The sequence below is a fragment of the Sardina pilchardus genome, chromosome 2 (assembly GCF_963854185.1).
Source record: "Sardina pilchardus chromosome 2, fSarPil1.1, whole genome shotgun sequence".
Lineage (NCBI taxonomy): Eukaryota > Metazoa > Chordata > Actinopteri > Clupeiformes > Clupeidae > Sardina > Sardina pilchardus.
Window position 1 is genome coordinate 9743358 of NC_084995.1, and position 21505 is coordinate 9764862.

Sequence of the window (21505 nt, forward strand, 5' to 3'; positions counted from 1 at the left end):
TTTAAGGATGACCATGTAAAAAATCACTGACTTATTTCCCTGGATGCCAAATGCCAAAATTAATGCTATAGGTCTGACTCAAGAAATATTGGATCAAATCATCAAACAATTGATGATAACAGACTTCTGATAAAACCATAAGAATAAGTAAAAATTGAACTGGCAAATTTGGTGTATGTGTAGGCCTACATACACCAAATTTGCCAGTTAAATTTTTACTTATATTCTTATGGTTTTAATATAGGCCTATTATAGGCTACTACTGAAGTAGACTGCTTGCACAGAATAAAAAATATATTCCAGAAGATTAGCCTATCTGCCATATAGCCTATCACAGTCAAGGGGCTGATGACATTCAACTATAGATAGGCCGACAGCCACAATAAAACACAATAATTGTTTCTGGATAGCAAATTCCCAAAAATTGCTATGCAGATAATCTAGGCTAATTCATCTACTAGCCTATTTTAGAATAAATTGCATGCTTAGAACTACACTTTAAGAACAAAAATCGGAGAACTGATCCAAATCATTTTTTTTGTTTTTCATTTTCAGAAGTCGAGGACCATTACCCTCATTTCTCACATTTAAATTAGACTGGAAAACCATTAGGTTACATAGGTTTTCACACAATTATATTTAACTATACACGATTAAAACCTAAACGAAATCACAGGAAGGGATCGCAAGGAGAATGTGTAGTCTCATTCCTGGAATGATGTGGGCGGTGTAGCAGTGCAGGGCAGTCTGCACTCAGAATTACACGCGAGTGGACATTACAAGGCTGACTTCCTTCTTTCCACGGGATTGTATGTTGACAGGTAAGTGGAAATGGCCAGCTTTAGTTACATCAAATATGATGTGTTATAGCATGCTAGATGGATCTCGATTATTGGAATCATCCTTTAATGTTTGCCGCTGAATTAAGTCAATAAACAGAACTGTCAACTCCTGGTAACCCAGGTTGTTAGCTAGCTAACGTAACTAGCATACTGCCATTTAAAATATCTCCATCTAGCTAGATGGCACGGTAGCTAGCAAGACAGGGAGCAAGAAACGGAGCTAAGATAACCTCGGTACTGTAGTAGCCAAACAGTTACCAGAAAGCTTACTCGTTGGACTGTAATGTTCACTTCAACTAATGAATCTGTACTAAAAGGATCTTGAGCAGGAGCACTAGCAATTTAGTTTTATAATTGTTGAGAGAATATACTGAAGTCTTGATATTTTCTGCACACATCGACCTACATTGGTAACTGACGTTATTAGGTTGTCATTGCCACTAACCCCCTATGCTGTCATACTCTACTCCCAGGCCTGCGACTTTTTGGACAGGCCTCGCCGCTTGTTCAATACAAATGTTCCCCTATTCTAAAACACAACGACACTCTACGTGCATTATCAGTAAAACATAGCGGACGTTGGATGCGTTCACCTGCCACGACACTTAAAGCACATTGGCGTCAAGCGAATGGTTAGCCTAGACATGGCAGAAATGTCGCTCGCTAGCCATGTTGATATTAGCCGTCTTTGTACACGTAGGCGAAATTGTGTAGGCATAGAAGTAGATGGCGATCAAATCCTTCCATCCACAGGCTATTGGTTTACTTTCTCTCGCAACAACAAGATGCGTATTACAAAATGTTTCAGTTAGGCAATGATGTTGATCGGGGGATAAACGTGTCACAACAGTTACTGGTTGTGAGAATTTCATCCTTCGTCAAAGCTGAGGACCAAAGCCCACTTCTGTATCGATAGCATTATCACGGTTTTAAGGAAGGTGCCTGCCACGTAGAACTGTTACCCAGTAAACTAAGTGAGTGGAGTAAGCTGTCTGAGAACGGGCTTTTGATTTGGTAACAGGTAGATCTTAGTGGTACATGGAAACGACAGTCAACGAACACTGTTTTGTGCACTTTTATTTTGCAGGCCTCAATACCACATTGTGAAGCCACGGGCTATCGTGATGTCGGAGCCCAAGGCGCCCACTCCGACACCAGGAGACACTTACAAAGGCTGGCTTTTCAAATGGACGAATTACATCAAGGGTTACCAGCGGCGATGGTTCGTTCTGAGCAATGGTTTGCTGTCATACTACAGGTAAGGAAACGTGAAATACATTGCGTTGTTTACATCAGTAACAAGGAAAGCTGTACAGCCAGCGAGTATAGCAACAACATTTTTTTTTTTAGCATTTTGTGGTCTACTTGCAGGGAATGTTTCTCCTCATAGAGGACGGGTTTGCAACTATTTGTTTTGTCACCTTCGTCAAATTGTGTGTTAGTGTGTAGCCTTCGTGACATTGACAACTGCATCTTGTTGTCTTGTTGTTTTGAGTGTAGTTTGGCTAATGTCATTTTAGTTGGTCGCATAGACTTTGCTGAAGGAGGATGTCCTGTTCACCTACCAGCTCTTTGTCAATTATTAATTATGCGAGAAGTGTATTTGCAATTAGTGAATACATCTTTTATTTGCAAAGCAACTGTACGGAATTGTTATCAGTGTCTGTATCATTAACTCCAGAAGTCCAGAAACAGGAATTGACAGCTTTGCTTGCAAACAGAGCCTGTTTTGCCATAGCTGTAGCTGGTTTGCCAAGTTACTCAGACTGCCAGACAAAATCTATAGGGCCCTCTGAGTCTGCTTGGTATATATTGAAAGTTCTAGTTTGTATCATGTGACTACGGTCTTAAGTGGTCAAAGTAGTTCATCAGGATCACTAGAGCTTGTTTAGATGCTCTTCCTACTTGGCATCTGACTCAACTCTTGTGTGTACGGTTTCAGTGTTTATTTGTCTGGTTGGTGCTCCAGTTTAACTCGCTGGAACAGTATATAGAATGGTTCAGCCAATAAAGTCAAGCAGCCCATTGCATCATAATACTGCTCTTCAGTGGTATGCAGCATGGCCAAAATCTGGTTTAGTGCATCTCAGCACTTTTAGAGCTATCTCTGTTCCGCTTAGCTATTGCTTAATGTGCTCCATTCTTCTTTTTTTTACTGGTGTTAAAGGGACACTTCACCGATTAGCATTAAGCTTTGTATCTTTAGAAAACCAGTCATGTTTTTGAATGGTCGTTCATCATTCCCTCAGTTTGCTTAGAGATGGGAGAAATACGGATTTCAATGAAACCCATGAATAGGACTTCCTGCTTTCAATTATGTAAAATGATGATTTTTGCATCATTGAAAGCAGGAAGTCCAACATTGAAATCTGTATTTCTCCCATCTCAAGGAAAACTGAGGGAATGATGCACGACCATTCAAAAACATGACTGTTTTTCTAAAGATACAAAGCTTAATGCTAATCGGTGAAGTGTCCCTTTAAGAATTTTCCACCATGTCAGGAAGTTTTGGGCAGTATGGATCCTGTGTGTGTCAGGCTTTTCTTACTGGCTGATTAAGTGTGAGACTGGAATCAACTACTGTAGTGCTCTGCTCTCTTAGTTGGCACTTTATCTTGCTTTCAGTGCTCAGGTTCAGTGTCCAGTCATCTGCATAATTCAGTCCGGTCCTTAATTGAGCCACTTTAGTTTGTCCCCTGTGAATGCTGGCGCTGGACAAGTTTGTGTGCCTGGCTGGCATGGAACTAATGTGGGCAGTGAGTAATGTAGCTCTGTGAATTTAGGCATTCTTTTCTCCAGGGTTGGCAAAGACGGTTCATGTGCTGTATTACCAGTTTGAAGTAGAGGAAGGGTACGGCTGGGCAATATATTGAAATAATCAGATCTAACACAGTTTATGTTTTCGACTTTGAAAATCTTGATTTTCTGTTGTAGGAATGTTTCCTCAACTGTCTCTCAAACATCAGCAGCAACACCTTTCTGAAGTTACCATTAGTTTACAAGACTAATGTTTTTTCAAACTCCACTGTCTTGGTGGTCACTCTGAGGAAGATGCAGTGCGTCGAAACGTCAGTCGATAGTGCACCACAATAAAATAACTTTATAAATGGTCTGAGTGCTCCGGTCATCTCTGGATGTAGTCTCTTTGAGGTATCCCAGCCAGCTTCTCTGTCTTGGTGGTGACTTGCTGCTTGCTACTGAAACACCATGCAAGCAAATAAAAAGTAATGCTTACAACAGCGTAGCCTAGGCCACTCAAGTAGGCAGTCTAAGCTCTGAATAGATCTTTACCTACTAAACAGAAATCACACTTAAAAGGTATACTTTGCAGATTGAGGTATTTCTGGCGACTGTAGAGCTCAGTCTGCTGTTGTAAATAGCCTGCTTTTTGTCACCATATTTCTGTGGCCAGTAAATAGTAGATTAATAGCAGTTGAACTACATGTGGTCCAGCAATGTCGGTGAATTCGATTTACGAAGATGCTTAATTACATGTTTTACTTATCGATAAACAGCTGAAGTGAGCAGAGTGAGCCAAACAAGAACCCAAGTAAACTTTCAGTTTATACTGTAGAAGAGTTTGATGCTGATGATCTCTTGCTTTTGCACGGCCTTCAAGACTATGAGCTCACACGACCTGAGAAAACATTGTGAATAGCACTATGTTATAGATTTTCCTCATCTCACTGTGAACTATGATAGCTTGCTCTGCCTTTGATATTTCAGCTCCATTGTCTGTCTGTCTTCCCCTGCAGGACCCAAGCGGAAATGGGCCACACGTGCCGTGGTACCATAAACCTAGCCACGGCCAACATTGTTGTGGAGGACTCCTGCAACTTCGTCATCTCCAATGGTGGGGCACAGACCTACCACCTGAAGGCCAGCTCTGAGGTGGAGCGCCAGCGATGGATCACCGCCCTTGAACTGGCCAAGGCAAAGGCTGTACGGATGCAAGCAGAGTCAGGTCAGGAACTGGGCTAGGCTGGGGTGGTGGCAGGTTCAGACATCAGTCAATGCAACTTGTCCTTGATTACGTCCAGTGTTTGCGCTCATCAATGTTGGTGTCAGGAATCAGGAAGTCAATTCTTTCATGCCACATTCTAAAATGAAGAATTACTACTATTCGGGCTTGACCGCGTGTTTTGCTTGTATATGCGGGTAAGAATGTCTACGGGTCTGTCCGAACCGGAAGGCAGCTGTCTAACAAGTCTAACCACTGTCTAACAAGTCTTCCACTGTCGAACAAGTTATCTGCCATAGCAGACATCAAGGTACCAGATATTAACTTTGTTTTGGACGGCCTATCAAGATAGCAATACAAAATGCAGTTGCCAGGATACCGACAGCTGATTTAATCTGTACTCGCTAACCTTCACCACGTTTATCAGCCAATGGGTCCTTGGCCTGAACAACATTTGAAGAGCTTTGCACAGTATTTTCCATAAGAAAGCTTCAAGCAACTCCGTAACCTGACTATTCGGAAAGTCTACATTTTTACCTCGTGTATATTGCCCCTTTTCCTGTCTCGTGTCAATGCTTGTCAAATTCTTTTAGAACTAACTTTATTTTACTGATGGCCATGGCCCATGTTAAGTACAACATGATTCAGTCTCTGGCTACTTTCTATATTGATTGATTATCTAACCACAAGCACAAGACCACAGAAATCAACAAACTAAGGACTATTTACTGTTCCAGAATCTACATTAACATTAGGAAGGATAGATAATTTACTGTGTTGGCTCCTAGACTCTGGAACCAGACAGACATTTTTTTGTTTCTTACTGTAGGTTTTTCTGTGACTGCAGTTCTGATATTGGTTGTGTTGTTTTTATTTCTCCTTTCTCTCAGCGGGTAGTTTGCTGTGTAATTCTGATCTGTCTGGGACCTATATTATTTCAGGTCATGACGCTGTTTCTGTAGACTCGGCAAACTGTATCTAGTTGCCTTCAGATCTTTACACCTTTTACTTAGTCGAAGAGTTGATTGACTCCTCCAGGTTGTATACTGTCATGAGGTGTTCCTATGGTCACAGTGCTTTCTATCCCTGATTTATTGGTTGACCTTGTGACCTTTGAACTGCAGCTGAGTGCTTGTTTTGTATTGTTCTATTTAAAGGTGCAGTGGAAGCTACAGAATACTATAATGTATTAGGACTGTAGGGAAAACCATTAAAGGGCCTACATGTTATTATTACATGTTATGTCAACTAACGTAGTGTGAGGTGTCAGAATTTCATATACACAGCAGTCTTGCTTAAATAGCTAAATGTGTGTGATTAGAAATGTTTACTTTTGTATAAGGTCATTGTCTAATGTCTTTTACAAATCTCTGCATTCATTTAGCATCTTTGTTGGTTTTCTGTTTTTCCCATTCCTTTTGATGTTAAAACAGTACTATCTGTCACAAGAATCAAACTGTAGATATTTTCACTGAATGTGTTACCTAGTAATGACTCTTCATGGTTCTGTTTGCTTATTTGTCCATACATCCTCTCTCTCCTTCTCTGCCACAGATGACTCCGGCGATGAGTGCCCCATGACCCCTCCCCCCGCCGGTCAGAGTGGGACGTCACGCAACTCTGAGGTTCAGTCCACGTTGCGAACACTCGGCAGCAAGGTGGAGGACCTCAGCACCTGTAACGACCTCATCGCCAAACATGGCTCTGCTCTGCAAAGGTCAGATTTTGTCTCCTGGCGTGTGTTCTCTGACGATATCTTGTCATTATGGCCTGGGTGCTATCTGCAGGTACCAGCATGACTTGGGCCAGATGGCTTGTCACAGAAAAATGCAACGATGCAGCAGCTGTAGAAAATCCTGTTTTCACTGTGACGGTCTTATACGACTAGTGCTATGTTTCCCATACATGGATTTAGCCTAGTCCCAGACTAAAAGCTATTTTCAATCAAGCTTTTAATTAAAAAAACACTCATGGTCTAGGACTTGGGGAAACGAGCCCGTTGTGCAGTTGTGAACTTATTTACTTTAGGGCCACCAATTATTTTCTGCAACCAAATGCAGGACAATGGTGGTTTACGTGAAAATGTGTTTTTATTTTTTTTTCATTTTTGGAAGAGTCAACATTTTAGAAATGGAAAGATTACAAGATTATTTTCAGAGGTGATTCACAAGTAGAGAGAGAGATGAAAATGCAAACGTGAGTGGGTCTTTGAATGTTGTCTCACTGTTTTTCTCTCTCAGGTCCCTGTCAGAGTTGGAAGGAGTGAAGATAGGTGGAGAGACCGGTGATAAGATCCGACAAGTGACTGAGAGGGCCACTCTCTTTCGCATCACTTCCAATGCTATGATCAATGTAAGCCACGCCCGAATGGACCAGACCCATGTCTTCACTCCCATTAAGAATGGCACCAGCTTCTTGAATTTGAAATGACATTGAAGTACCAAAAATGATTAACTCTCATTAGATGAACTTGGAAGACCAAATACCCTCTAATTCTGATGCAGTAGGCTGGTTTCAATTCCCTACAATAATTTTTGTGAATTAGCTGTTGAATTAGCATTGTATATAAGCAACAGGACAGTGTTTTATGCAAGTTAAAAGAAACAATACCATATTAATACCATATTAACTGCCCCCGTGTATTAACCTCATAGCTGATGAGTGTATAAGCTGTGACTAAAAGTTGGGAAATGACGGTATCCCACCATGTTAAGTTCAGGATGCTATGGATAAAAGCTTCTTGCAAATACCAGTCACTTCACTTATACTTTCTTGTCTTCCCATTTTATCCAATGACAACACTCCATCTTGAGCTCATCCATGCAATTTTAGATCCTTAGCTGTTAAAGAGGTGTTGGGACACAGCCCATCATTCCCAGCTTCATGAATGGACAGATGTAACACACCAGGAGCACGCTCTTCTGTGCACCGTAGGTAGTAACTCGCTCTCAGTCCTACGCTAACTCGTGGTGTTTATCCATGTGCAGGCCTGCCGGGACTTCCTGGCTCTGGCTCAGGCCCACAGCAAGCGCTGGCAGAAGGCCCTGCAGGCTGAGAGGGAGCAGCGCGTGCGTCTGGAGGAGACACTGGAGCAGCTGGCCAAGCAGCACAACCACCTGGAGAGGGCCTTCAGGGGCGCCACCGTGCTGCCGCCCGCACAGGGCAACCCCGACGCAGACGGCAAAGGTAACACACGCGCATAGAGCTCGCACTGATCAATGCTGTGCATAGCGGAGGTGCACATAGCATGACGCTGTACTGCGAAGGAATGCCACTACACTGCGTAGCACTGCAATACACAGGAGTTGCATAGCTTGTTCTTTTTTTGCTTTTCTGGAAACCTGTGTAAAAGCTCAGTAACTTACAGTTTTTTTTAAATAATGTCTATGTCATGTGAATCTCTAAGCAAAGACTTTTTTTTTTTTTTAAGCTACATTGTTTCTTCTGCCCCCTCATAACCATTTACATTTTTACATAAATGGCAGTTGCTACCCACCTGGGACTGTAATAATCTAATCAGCTATAATTAGCTGAAACAAATTAACACATTTTTTGTCAGTCCCCCAGGCTCTATCAATGGCACCCCATATAAAATTGTCTGTTGAATGAATAATGACAAAGATATAATATATTTAGTTTTTTCTTTATTCTGAGGGCCAAATCTTGCATACCCATGTGTCCATACAGACAACATGTTGTTGCTGCTGGGACAAAACTGTGTGGTTGATGACATTTGCGTCATCCGTAATGTGTGCAGACCACGTACAGAGGAAGTATACTTTTGGGTTATGTGGTGTAATGGCTGTCCCAGCAGGATGACCTCATGCAGAGGGCCTTGGGAGACGTGAAGTGCTGCATCATGGACCAACCAGAGCACTAATCATAAACCACCACTACTCATTGCAGCGGAGTTTTAGCTGACAGAATAATATGATTTGGTGCAGCATCCTACGGTGAAGCTCATTAGATTGCTACTGTGCTCTGCGTAGAAGAATGCAGCCCAGCTTTGCGCTCAGTGGGTCATCTCACAGTGTCTAGTCCTTGAGGAAAGAAGGAAGTTGACTATAGCTCATACACACTGTTTGTGGACCGTTCTCGGCAGCTCATGTGCACTGTTCCACACAGCCAAATATTCAGTGACTGTCTTGGCCTCTCAGCCTCTTAACCCCATTTGCCCTCTTGCTGTGTCAGGAGGACTTAGCTCAGGGAAGGGAGATGCCAGTGACGAGGATGATGAGAACGAGTTCTTCGACGCCATGGAGGACGTCCAGGAGTTCATCACCGTCCCTGCCGACCCCAAATACCACAGGTCTCCTCCCACTGTTCCTCTGTCTGAGTCTGACAGCCTCCACACTTCTACCCCACTTTTTCCTCTCAGTTCCTTCTTGTGGTAGTGAGTTTGTCTTATATATGTGTCTTGCTGGACCTAAGTGTGTGCCCTCTGTTTCCCTCCTTCTTCCCTTTTCTTCTCTCCTGTCTGTTTATTTTTTCCCATCCTCCTCCTGTCCTGTCTTTTTTTCGTTTCCCCCCCCCTCTTCCCCCTCTTCATACTCTCGCTCTCTCACAACTTTTCTGTCAGGAGATCGGGCAGTAATGTCAGCGGCATCAGCAGTGAGATTGGAATGGATGACCAGTCGGTAAGTGTTTGGGTGTGCGGTCGCTAAATCACACTTCAGAATGAAAATACGTACAGAAATGTAATGTTGCCTTTCCTCTCGCTCATTGGCTATCTGCAGATAGATGAACAGTCGTTAGCGTCCAATCCGGAGTCTCCTCAGTCACAGGAGCTGGAGCCAGTGAAGAAGAGGCGGACACGCATACCCGACAAGCCCAACTACTCTCTCAACCTGTGGAGCATCATGAAGAACTGCATCGGCAAAGAGCTCTCCAAGATCCCCATGCCTGTAAGACAAGGCGTTCTTCTCTAAGCACTGTACTATGCATGCTTCTCAGTGAGACAGCCAATGGCTCCTTTTCTAAAGTAGAGCTGTGTAATCAATCAGATTGTCTTGTAATGTTACTTAAGCTTGACCCATGAATAATTCAGTAGTTTTATATGTGCATTGATTTGATTTTATAGGAGAGATTGATAAATGTGAGGATCCTTCAGTTCATAGCCTTAAAAGAAAAGTAATGAGTAAGTGAACTTTTAGCAGTGGAATTGGCTGTAAAATTAGCATTGTTTTATTTTGTTTTCTTGTTGTACTAGGCATCCGGTCAGTTGATGGTTAATGATTCCGTTAATCTGTGTCAGTTGTCTGTTAAGAAAAAACAAAAAAAACAAAAGTGAAATTGAACATCCTTAACCATCATCCATAACAATTATCGTAATGAATATAGAAAAGTATATCGAAAAGTCTTTGGACTTCTTTGGTAAAGCAGATGTATAATTTCAGACATCCTCCATTGTTTGTTAATGGGATTGTAATGCTTTGAGATTAGAGAGGTAGACGCGTAGAGATGATTAGGCCAGAGTGACTAGTGACGTATGGATGCAGGTGTACATGAGGACTCAGAACAGAAAATGACTCGCCAGTGTCGATTCCACTAATCCCGCTTTTACTTCTCATCCTTTCATTTCTCTTCTTCAATCTTATCCTGTGTTCCTTATCTCGTGTTCGTTTCTCTATCTCTTTCTTTCTTTCTATCTCTCTCTCTCCTCTCTCCCTCTCCCGTCTCCCCCCTCTCCCCCTCTCTCCCTCTCTCCCTCTCTCCCCCTCTCTCTCGTCCTCTGTCCGCAGGTGAACTTCAACGAGCCCATCTCCATGCTGCAGCGGCTGTCTGAGGACCTTGAGTACTCGGAGCTGCTGGACAAGGGTGCTAAGTGCCAGAGCTCCCTGGAGCAGCTCTGCTACGTGGCAGCCTTCACCGTCTCCTCCTACTCCACCACCGTGCACCGCACGGGCAAGCCCTTCAATCCTCTGCTGGGGGAGACCTTTGAGCTGGACCGCCGCCATGACAGCGGCTACCGCTCACTTTGTGAACAGGTGAGCTTTTAAGGGGGGGCGCCCTTCTATATACAATCTGGTTCAACTGTTGGTGTGGTCTTAGCATAATGTTAACACTAGTCCTGGAGTCATCTTTAAAATCTGTAGTCTAATAGTGATGCTGCCACTAAGGAAATGTGCCTTTTCTTGTGGTTGAAATTGATGCTGCAAAGCAATGGTTGTATCAGGGTAGATCCGGTAAGCCCGCTATGGAGATGCTACCACTGTCTGCATCCACTTCCTGTAAACGCCCCAGCAGCTCGGGTAGTGCACCGAGTGCCTAATGAAATGCCAAATGGTGCAATCAAGACTTCTGGCTGATAAAGCCTTAAAAATGGTTCCTCCAGTAAACACCCCATTGAATCTGTTTGTGTGTAGGTGAGCCACCACCCTCCAGCAGCGGCCCATCACGCCATCTCAGACCGAGGCTGGACCCTTAGACAAGAGATCACACTTGCCAGCAAATTCAGGGGAAAATACCTCTCCATCATGCCTCTGGGTGAGTGTGTGAATGTCAAACGATTTCTACCACAGTTTTGCTCTGAATGATGCCGTATCTTGAGACCAATAGCATATGACTGCCCTTCATAGGACCTGTAGTATGTAGCTTCTCTTGGAGAGACCATTTTCTTCCTCTTTCCTGGCAGGGGTGCCCACAGGGACCAATTTCACACAAATGTATACAGCCACCTAACGACCCACACACCCTTAAATTAAGAAGTTCCAAATCTCCTGTTAGAACTAGACTAATACTATAAGTTCATGAAACTATATTTATTGGCTACATTGACTTTGTCAAATGTAACTGAAGAATATGAAGAAATGTTTTATCAACCACAGAAATATAGGTACATGTTTCATACTTAATGCCTAAGGTATTCCTCCCTATTTTTGTCATTAGGCTCCATTCACTGTATTTTTGAGAAGAGTGAAAACCATTACACCTGGAAGAAAGTCACCACCACTGTGCATAACATCATAGTTGGCAAGCTGTGGATAGACCAGGTGAGTTCGAATGAGTTCTTCAAACTCCTTTTTAGATCTTGTTGCATCTGCTTTCTAGACCAGGTGCAATACTACCCCTCAGGATTGACAAGAAAGCCTCCTCTATCCCTGACACCATCTCATTACTTGTCAACATTACTTTCAGGCACATCACACCAATGTAGAAAAAAACAAAAATGAGAATGTTCACACGGACATACAGATACGATCCAATTTTCTAGCAACAGATAATGTGAACAGTCCATCAAGAAAGTCAGATTTTGATTAGCAAAAATTGGATTGTGGATTAGAATGGGAGTAAACCTGGCCTACGTCTTAGAATTGACTTCTGAATGATGTGTGGTGTCATATTATAATAACTTCAATTCAACACTAATTGCTAATTTCTTTATGCTCTCTCTCTCTCTGTCTCTCTCTCTTTTTCTCTCTCAGTCAGGAGAAATAGATATTGTTAATCACAAGACTGGAGACCGCTGCCACCTTAAATTTGCTCCATACAGCTACTTCTCCAGAGATGTGGCCAGAAAGGTGAGCCCCTGGCAAGAGTTACAAGAAAGCATGTTTTTTTTTAAGCTAATGGACTACATCCCAGCCTTTGAAAAACATTGGTGTATCAGGGGAGCTGTGATCACAATTCATAAGGATTTGATGTTTATGATCTCATTCGTCGTAGAACCTTGATTTAAAAGTCAATCATTCTTCCTCTCTCTCTCTCTATCACTTTGTGATTGACTGGCTGCCTCCCTCGCTCCTCTGTGCAGGTAACGGGTGTGGTAACGGATAAGGAGGGCAAGGCCCACTATGTGCTCTCGGGCACGTGGGATGAGAAGATGGAGTTCTCCCGTGTCATGCAGAGCAGCCGGGGAGGAGAGAATGGCACCGAGGGCCGCCAGAAGACCGTCTACCAAACACTCAAGGCCCGAGAAATCTGGAGAAAGACCCCGCTGCCGTGAGTGTGTGTGTGTGTGTGTGTGTGTGTGTGTGTGTGTGTGTGTGTGTGTGTGTGTGTTTGTGAATGAGAGAAAAAGAGTGAATGCTTTTTCTGTGAACACTTTCATGGAACAATGAGTGTATGATTTGCACTTTACAAACCTAACAAACTTGCTATGGTAGCAAAACATTTTTGCTGGAGCTTTTTAAGAGCACATAATACATAACACAATGGGTGCCTCTCATATGGTGTTTTATACACCCTCCCTTCCTTCCTCAATCCTCGTCCTCACTGATCTAGATAAAGAATGATGGGGCGGCAACAATGGCATAGTCTATCCAGTGTTAGTTATAGATCAGTGGGAACGCCCCTCGAGGTTCGAGGAGAGATGTTGAGAGGCACCCAGTGTGTCTGTGAAGTAAAATAAATTGACACGTGATCCTCGGTATAACAGCACCCTAACAAAGGAACAAAAAGTGTCATGGTAGTATTGAACATTACAGGCACATTTCTCAGTTTCTGACTTTCTGATATTTACAATCAGAACACTTTGAATACCTTCATCTCAAAACTTTTACGGATTACTTCATAATTATAATAATAATAATAATAATAGTAATAATGGTAAGAATGATTTCATTATTTTGTAATCATATCATTCTCGTCCAATTATGTAAAGCATATCCATGAAAGACAATTTTTTTATCCCCAGGCATGGCCCAAAGTAAATGCTTTAGTTTTGTTACCGTGTCTCTTCCTCTGTGCTCTGCTCCCCCTCACCCCCTCTGCTCCCCGCGCTGTAGGGAGGGGGCGGAGAACATGTACTACTTCTCCACGCTGGCGCTGACGCTGAACGAGCTGGAGGACAGCGTGGCTCCCACGGACAGCCGGCGGCGGCCGGACCAGCGGATGATGGAGCAGGGCCGCTGGGAGGAGGCCAACGCCGAGAAGCAGAGGCTGGAGGAGAAGCAGCGCACCGTGCGCCGCGAGCGGGAGAGAGAGGCCGCCCGCACCGCCAGCCCAGCCGAGGAGGGTAAGAAGGAGGGAGAGGGAGAGAGGGTTCCGGCGAGTGGAACGAGAGGGTTTTTTTTTTTTCTCCTCAAAAAAAAAAAAAACAACCTCCAAGTTGATGCGTGAACTTGTCTCTGTGTCTGTCTGTGTGTCGTTCACCCTGTCCGTCTCTTGTCTCTGTCTTTCTCTCTCTCTCTCTCTCTCTCTCAAGCTGTCATTGAGGACTCCATTAATGACACGCCTTTGAAAAGCAAGTATTTCTTTTCCTTTTTGCCTCCCAATCTTTTTGCCTTCTTCATACATTCAATCCAAGCTTACATTTGACAAGAACATTTTCCCCCTTATTATTTTGTCTTCTAATAGTTTTAGCAACACCAGCCATTATGGTATTGGTTCTTATGGGTCTAAGAGTCCAGCTCATTGTGAAAAAACATTGAGCTCTTGATCTCTACTGAGGATGTGCATCATGGACAACGGATGATAAAAACTATGGCATATCTGTATAGAACTTAGTTGCCCATGGCATTTCTATTTTAGGTGATTTATCCATTTTTGTTTTTGCCATATTATATTCATCTATCTACTGTAGCCGATGGAGAGGAGATTTCATCTGAACCTATTGAAACCTCTGAGAAAAGCAAGTATTTTCTCTTGGCCTGTTTTAGCTCTTCTCCTTTGTTTCTCTACTAGCCTCAGTTGTTCCTCCCAGTCCAGTTCCTTATCCCTCGCTCTCTGTTGCTTCTGTAGCACTCTTCTCTTGATTATCTCTCCCCTTATCACCCCAGCATACTGTCTGATTCATCCATCCATCTCCCTCTACACGCCTCTTAGCCTGTGGTCCTGCATACTGTATGCTGAGAGTGAAGCAGCTCCAAACCCTGCTCTGCCTGACTTGACACACACACACACACACACACACACACACACACACACACACACACACACACACACACACACACACACACACACACACACACACACACACACACACACACACACACAGAGTGATCTAGAGTACCTGTGACCCTGTTTACATCTGATTTAAACTACCAGTGTAAATGACCGCCAAACCACATTGTGATCCTATTGTCGTGATTCATGTTGTATGGGCCACCTCTGGCCATATATCTTTTGTATTGTAAAACCTAATGAGTGATGCATTTCCATGGACAATTCTAATGGAAGTGACATGGTGGTACCAAAATCTGAAGACTGTGGAAGTATGACACAGGTGTAAATGATGAGGTGTCTGTTTATCGATCAAGTCCTATTTTATAATCAAATGTAAATAGGGTCACAGAGGCAGCAACTGTCCTACTATAGTTCACCTGTAGCCAAGAGTGCTATATAGATCAGGCTAATGAAATGGTTTACTGAACAAATCACAACTTAAAAAGCCAATTGATGTTCCTTTCAAAAGCTGTACAGTGACAAATTCAGCCGGAGGCCTCCATATAATCAAGGTCCTGTACAGAGGCTTTAGTTGCAATTGGAGATTAAACGGTCCTAGACCTCAGCAAAGCCATGATGATTTCAATAGCCTTTTTATAATTAAGTTACAGGTGCGGTCAATGGTTTGTCGTGTTTGTTTGTTTGTTTGTGTTTATGTTCATGTTTCAATTTATTAGCAAAGGCCTTTGTGCAAAAAAAACATACGTTATGTTTTGACCAAGGACCAGACGAAACCCAGCAGACGGGTATCTCACCATCTACCTTCATTATTCCCTGAAAAATTTCATGCATGGTTTAGTTTTTGTTTGGGGGACAGACTGCTCCCTCTGTGTCCAGTTTTCCGAGTCTGGGCTGCCTACAGAGGCCGGGGATGTTTTACAGTGCACTCACGTAATGTGCAGCTAACGTCTGTGGTGATTGCTAAACGTGACAAAAAAAATGTATGTGCTATGGGATTGCCTGTTGCTGTTTTTTAGACATAATGTTGCTATTTCGTACCGATGTATCCAAAGGAACCAGACCAGACCATGTCTATAACAGGTGCCAGGTTGAAGGCTTACCCATATACAGTATATATTATTATTATTAATGGGTAAAGAACCTGTCTTGTCATTTTTATAGTATGCTTTTACCAGTTAAACATATTTTATTTTGTTTTCCTGCTCTGTACATCACTAGCCTGATGGCACCCGACTTGCTCACTTGTTGTCAAGTGTTTCCAACCCTAAAATGGTAACGGGCGTAGACTTTGATCACTGGTGCAGCCTAGCCAAAGTTAACACAATCACACTGAACTGGAATTCCTAACGTTACGTCCTACTTTACCCAACCTTTACAAACTGATAATAAACCTCATCAGCAGTCAGGAAACAATGTATTTACCTTTACTGTAATTAGCTCATGATGCTGATATGGTATTAAACCAAAACCACCACTATTGTTGTTAGACAATTCTCCCATCTGCCATTAGAAAAGCCATGTCCAGTGTCATCTCTGGCAGTAGTTGTTGAATCACCTTTGACTATGATTGGATGAATTGCGTTCTAAGCCATTATAAACACTATAGTAATAACTTCTATATTAATGCACTTTGAATTGATACAGAAGTTAAGAGTCAATGCGTGTCTTGGCAACCATTGCCCTAGAAGAGATTGATAAATTGATAGATAGATAAATTGATATAGATTTATAGAATGAATGAATGAATGAATGATCGATCAATCAATCGATCAATCTTACCCTGACCATTAAAATTGGATGTGGTAAAGATTGTGCCTGATTGAAATCGAATCTACTGCCGATCATTGTATATGGTCTGTCCGAATAAATTGGCTCTGGGATCAGCTATTTCCTTTTTTTTCGGTCACTGATTCATTCCATCATAATTTTTATTTGTTTTTCGATTTTAATCTCTAATGTTGACTTCTCAGTTTTTGCCTATTTTGGCATTAATGTCCATCTCCTCTCCCTTTCATTCTACTCCCTGTCTACCTTCATTTCTCTGACCTTCAGTTGATATAGAGGAGACCACATCCTCTGACATCTCCTCATCAAGCAAGTAGTCCTCATTGTTTTTCTCTCAGAGTTAGACTCCTTCGTATCACTCATTAGACTCATCACATTCATTGTGATCACAGCTCACTTGCATTTTTCTATTTTTCTTTCTTCTGATTCTTACTTTACCATCACTTCAATTTTCTATCTTCCTCTCTTTCTTTTTTTCCTCTCTCATCTCTGTCATTTCTTTTTTAATCATGCAGCTGAGACATTGCCTGGCCCATCGTCATTTCAAAGCAAGTACCAACTCTTTACCTTTTCATCCTCACCCCTTCACAACTCTGAGAAATTGTACAACATGTAGGACCACATGCATCAACACGGCGTACGCATTAAAATCAGGCTGAACAGTTGTCTACCCATGAAATACTTTCACAGAGAAAATGCTCGTCAGGAAAAGCTTACCTCTGTGCATTGGCTTGAGGTGGAGTACACTTGAAATGTGTATTTCAAAGCGACACCAAGAGGAACTAACGTTGATTCAAGCCAAACATTTGGTGCATCAATCACTGTAATTAATGTGCACATTGTTTATTGTGCATATTACTGCCATCACTGAACTTGGCAGTTGGCAGTTATGGAAAGTAATTCAACAGTTGTAAGCCGATATTAGAATTTGTTTTGTAACATTATGAGGCAGCAGGTATTTACAGTAAGCTGAGTAATTGTTTACATACTCATATTGATACAGACAGTACACAAGAACAATCAGCTTGATAATGTATATATATATTTACGCTAGTGGCTTACTGAAATTATTGGAGGCAGATGTAGCACAACAGCCTGGATGATAAGCGATACACAGTTTTCAAAATATGAAGTATTGTAAGTGCAAAATGAAGGCTCTTAGTAAGAATTCAGTGTCAGTAGATTTGTTTTAATATTGTTTCATATAGCATGTTGACGCTAAGGTATCTCACATGCAGCGCATTACAAACCGCTTAAGAGAATTTACCTGTAAACACCATGTTGTTCAGTATAGACGTACCCTCCATGGAGAGGTTTATCGGGAATATGTGCATGCTAGTCCAACCAATTTAAGGCAGTCTTAGATCCATATAAGGACAATTGTGGGATTGGACATTAAGCGTGTTCATGTGCACGTGATTTTATACTGATTTCATTCGTTTTCAGATTTATGAAGAGAAACAAGTATTTTTGTGCATACATCATATTTGATAACTGACAAAAAAATGTGTAACTATACATACACAGATACACAGATTTTTATCGTAATATGTAAAGATTGATGCATGTGGCCTATAGCCTGTTGGACTGGAAGAATGCCTCATTGGTCTCACTGAGGGACCTCCGTATGAGTTTTGGGGGTTTGTCTCCCCCCCCCTCCCTAACTGCTTGGTTAGTTTGTTTTGTCATACATGTCCTTGTATTTTCTCCCCATCAGTCGATGGCATGGAGGGGCCTTATGGATCTCCGGTGAAAAGCAAGTAACATTCTCTGTGTCCCCTTTGTCCATCTGTCTTCTCTCATCAGACTCTCTTCCTCACTGTCTATCTCTTATTTGTACCTGCTTTCGTTATGTCTTGAGTCTGTTCATGTGCAGTCCTCTGGTATTGGTAGGCTAGGATCTATTGGCCCTCCTGACCTCACCCATTATCCCTGCACATAGCTACACCCAGTGCGGGGTACAGCAGTGTCACAGTGTCCCTGCCTCTGTGGCTGTGGAGCCGCAGACATGTCACCCTCCGTGATCTCATCTTGTACCAGGTTGTCTTTCCAACTCTTTCCTGCCAAACTGGAGCAGCTGATTCATTGACCCCTCCCCCCCTCCCTTGCTCTGTTTTAGGTGTCCACCAAGACAACTACGAGGCTCTGTGGTTTGACCATTATGATGACCCGCTCACTGGGGAGCAAACACACCTCTACAAGGGGGGCTACTGGGAAGCCAAAGATGAGGGCAGCTGGGAGAACTGCCCAGACATCTTCTAAGCACATCATAGAAGTTGGAATACCCTGATGTCCGGCACCTTGGCAGAGGACCACCTGGACCACCAGAGGAACTACCTGGAAGTTTCACGGCAAAACGATCTACAACCCCGACACCATCCCACCATCTCTCTGAAGTCTCACTGGTTTGCTCTGTTCCCTTTTGAGGGGAGGGGCTGCGAATATTAGCAGTGAATTGTTCATGCAGCAAGACTGGAGCCTCTTGCTGTGCCTTCATTACCTTTTATATGAGGCAGAAGAAAAGAAGAAATACTCATGAGTAACAAACCTGACTACTTCATCGTCTCACCAAGACCACCACCACATCCTCCACTTTGTTCGCACATTTTCCTCTATTCTCTCTCTCTCTCTCTCTCTCTCCCTCTCTGCATCTCTGATTTAGAATGGAAGGGGTCATGCTCCTGTAGATGGACCTCTTAGATACTAGAGATTATAACACTGTTTTTTGCAAATTGCATCACTTTAATGTACAGTATGAGTGAGTCTGGGAGTCTGCAGCCCACCACACTTCTGACTGACACTCAACCGCTCACTCCCTGCTCTCCTCTTTAATTGGGTATGGACTTTTCCCTGAGAAGAGGATGGGGGTGCTGCATATGAAGGGATTAAAGATGTGCGTGTGTGTGTGTGCGCGTGTGTGTGTGTACAGTATGTATGTATGTATGTGTACAGTATGTATGTATGTATGTGTGTGTGTATGTGTGTATGTGTGTGTGTTTGTATGTGTGTTTCAGAACATCTCTTGTCAATTTAACTGTGTCTGTCTCCTGCCTATGTTTGCACACACACCTTTATGTTTGGTGCAAGAATGAGACCTCCACACTTGCTGTCTGCCACCCTCATCTGATTTGCCCATCACATGTCCTATAGAGGAAAAATCTATATGCAAGCCAAATCCAATTATTTTACTTTCACCCCCAGGTGTGCATCTAAAGAGACACACAAGCCCGGTCATTTTTATATTGGGTCTTCCTTGTCACCCAAAGGGAACGACTAAATCTCCCTTGGTAGACGCTTCAGTAGATATGTGAACTGCCAAGGTCCTGACAGATGTGGGTGCCAACAAAGGTCTGTATGTAGGCGCAAAGAGAGACCTGCAGACAGCACGCAAACATAACAGCTCTCTTTTTTCTGGTGTTTGCTTTTCATTGTGTCATTGCTGAGGTGTCTTTGATTCCAAACTGTGACAGTGTCTGGCGCTCTGATCACCTAATGTAGCTTGTGCAGCATGGAGAGGAATCAAAAAGAGACAATGACATGTTAATGGTCAACTGAAGTTCTAACAGTACATGGAGGGCCACGGCAGTGTGATGTGTGCCTTGACAACATGTTGCAGAGGAGATCGTCCCTGTGAGCGGCTGGGCTGCAATCACATGTCTTGAGTGTGGAGAAGTCTTATCAGTATCATACCCAGGTGTAGGTGAGTTGGTTTGTGTGATTTCTGCCGAGTGTCGACAACTGTAATGCAAATGTGTGTGTGTGTGGTGTGTATGTGTCATGTGTGCAGCGTTTGTGTGTGTGTGAGTGTGATGTGTGCGGTGTTTATTGTACGTTCTGAGAAAAAAAATCACATTATTTTCAAGTGTACTTAAGGAAAAAACACAAAGAAACTAAGAACACCAAGCAAGGCTAAATATTGCAAGTGTGTGTGTGTATATATATATATATAATGAAGTAATAATTATAATAATATTAAAAATGATATGACACTCATAGATAGAGCTAAAAGTACAATAATGGCAATTTTGATGTCTTTGGAAGGTGATTTTATTTTGACTTTTGCTGTCATTCATGTTGTTTTTCTCTGGTTGGGTGAACACTTTCTTTTTCCTCTGGTATGTGTAACCGAGGGCCTTCTCAATCTTAGACCATTGGGTTTCTACATGTGTATGTGTGGGTTCCGCTCCTCCCCTCCCCTCAATTTTTTATTTAGATATTGACAGTGAATGGTTCTCTGCTGTTTCCCCCCGTTTTCCATTCTGCTGCTTCATGTAAGAAATAAATAATGATACATTTTGTGTGTTTACATTTTTTTTTTTTGTCTCTTTGTTTTTACTTTCTTTGCATTTTTTTTTCATGGGGCTTTTCTCTTCTCTCACCTTGTCATTCCATTCATTCTCTCCCTTCTGTTTTACACTGTCTGCGCTTCTTTTTCCCCCCATCATTTTATTTGGCCTCTACAGCCTCTGTGTTGGTGCAGCAGAGAGCCCAGAGTGTACCAGTGGCACTAGGTGACAATGTAATAAAGTCAGGCTGGAGGAAAGGTTCATAAGATCCTGTTGTTGTTAATGTGTGATTTACTTGCTTTCGCCACAAAATTTCCACAGCTTCCACATTTTAAGTACAGAAACGTAAACACTGGATAAAGTCTGGTTCAAAATTCATTTTTGTTCTGTTCATTTTTGGACATATTAGAGTGAAATATTAGTGACTGCTATGAATTTGTGTTTTGAATAGATCAAAATGCCAACAGCCATTTAGAAAAATCTATTGTCTCCACTCCATCTCTACTTCATTTATACCTACGAACATTAACATTTCCAGTTATACTTCACAGTGAGTGCAGCCAGAAAGTTTTCAGTCCTTCAGTTTCTTAACATTTCACACCTGTTTTACTTGACATAAGGGGTGTTTTGAGGTCAGTTGAAATGAATTGGTAAATGTAGTGGTACATGAGTAACATTTTCCCAATCGATGCTCACCAGATAAGGTTTCCACCTCCAGTGGAGAACAAAATTGTCATTACAAAATATAATACTCAGCAGTGGGCTTTTTTTTTCTCCTCCACTAT

The 21505-nt window shown here is 42.5% G+C and overlaps 1 protein-coding gene across 5 annotated transcripts; it reads left to right on the plus strand.

Annotated features, from left to right (window-relative positions):
• The first annotated feature begins 710 nt into the window (after positions 1–710).
• osbp (oxysterol binding protein) lies at positions 711–20988 on the plus strand. Of its 5 annotated transcripts, none has more exons than XM_062517809.1 (17): positions 711–821; positions 1930–2100; positions 4598–4806; positions 6358–6520; positions 7044–7155; positions 7791–7989; positions 8995–9112; positions 9383–9440; positions 9540–9707; positions 10545–10790; positions 11169–11289; positions 11692–11795; positions 12228–12323; positions 12557–12744; positions 13530–13759; positions 13949–13987; positions 18554–20988. In XM_062517809.1, the coding sequence occupies exons 2-17, from the start codon at positions 1967–1969 to the stop codon at positions 18694–18696; spliced, it is 2328 nt and encodes a 775-aa protein (XP_062373793.1). In that variant the 5' UTR covers positions 711–821; positions 1930–1966; the 3' UTR covers positions 18697–20988. The 5 variants fall into 5 exon arrangements, with proteins under 5 accessions (XP_062373793.1, XP_062373811.1, XP_062373819.1 ...); XM_062517827.1 differs by having other exon boundaries at positions 9386–9440; XM_062517818.1 differs by lacking the exon at positions 711–821 and adding an exon at positions 1796–1816.
• The last annotated feature ends 517 nt before the right edge of the window (positions 20989–21505 follow it).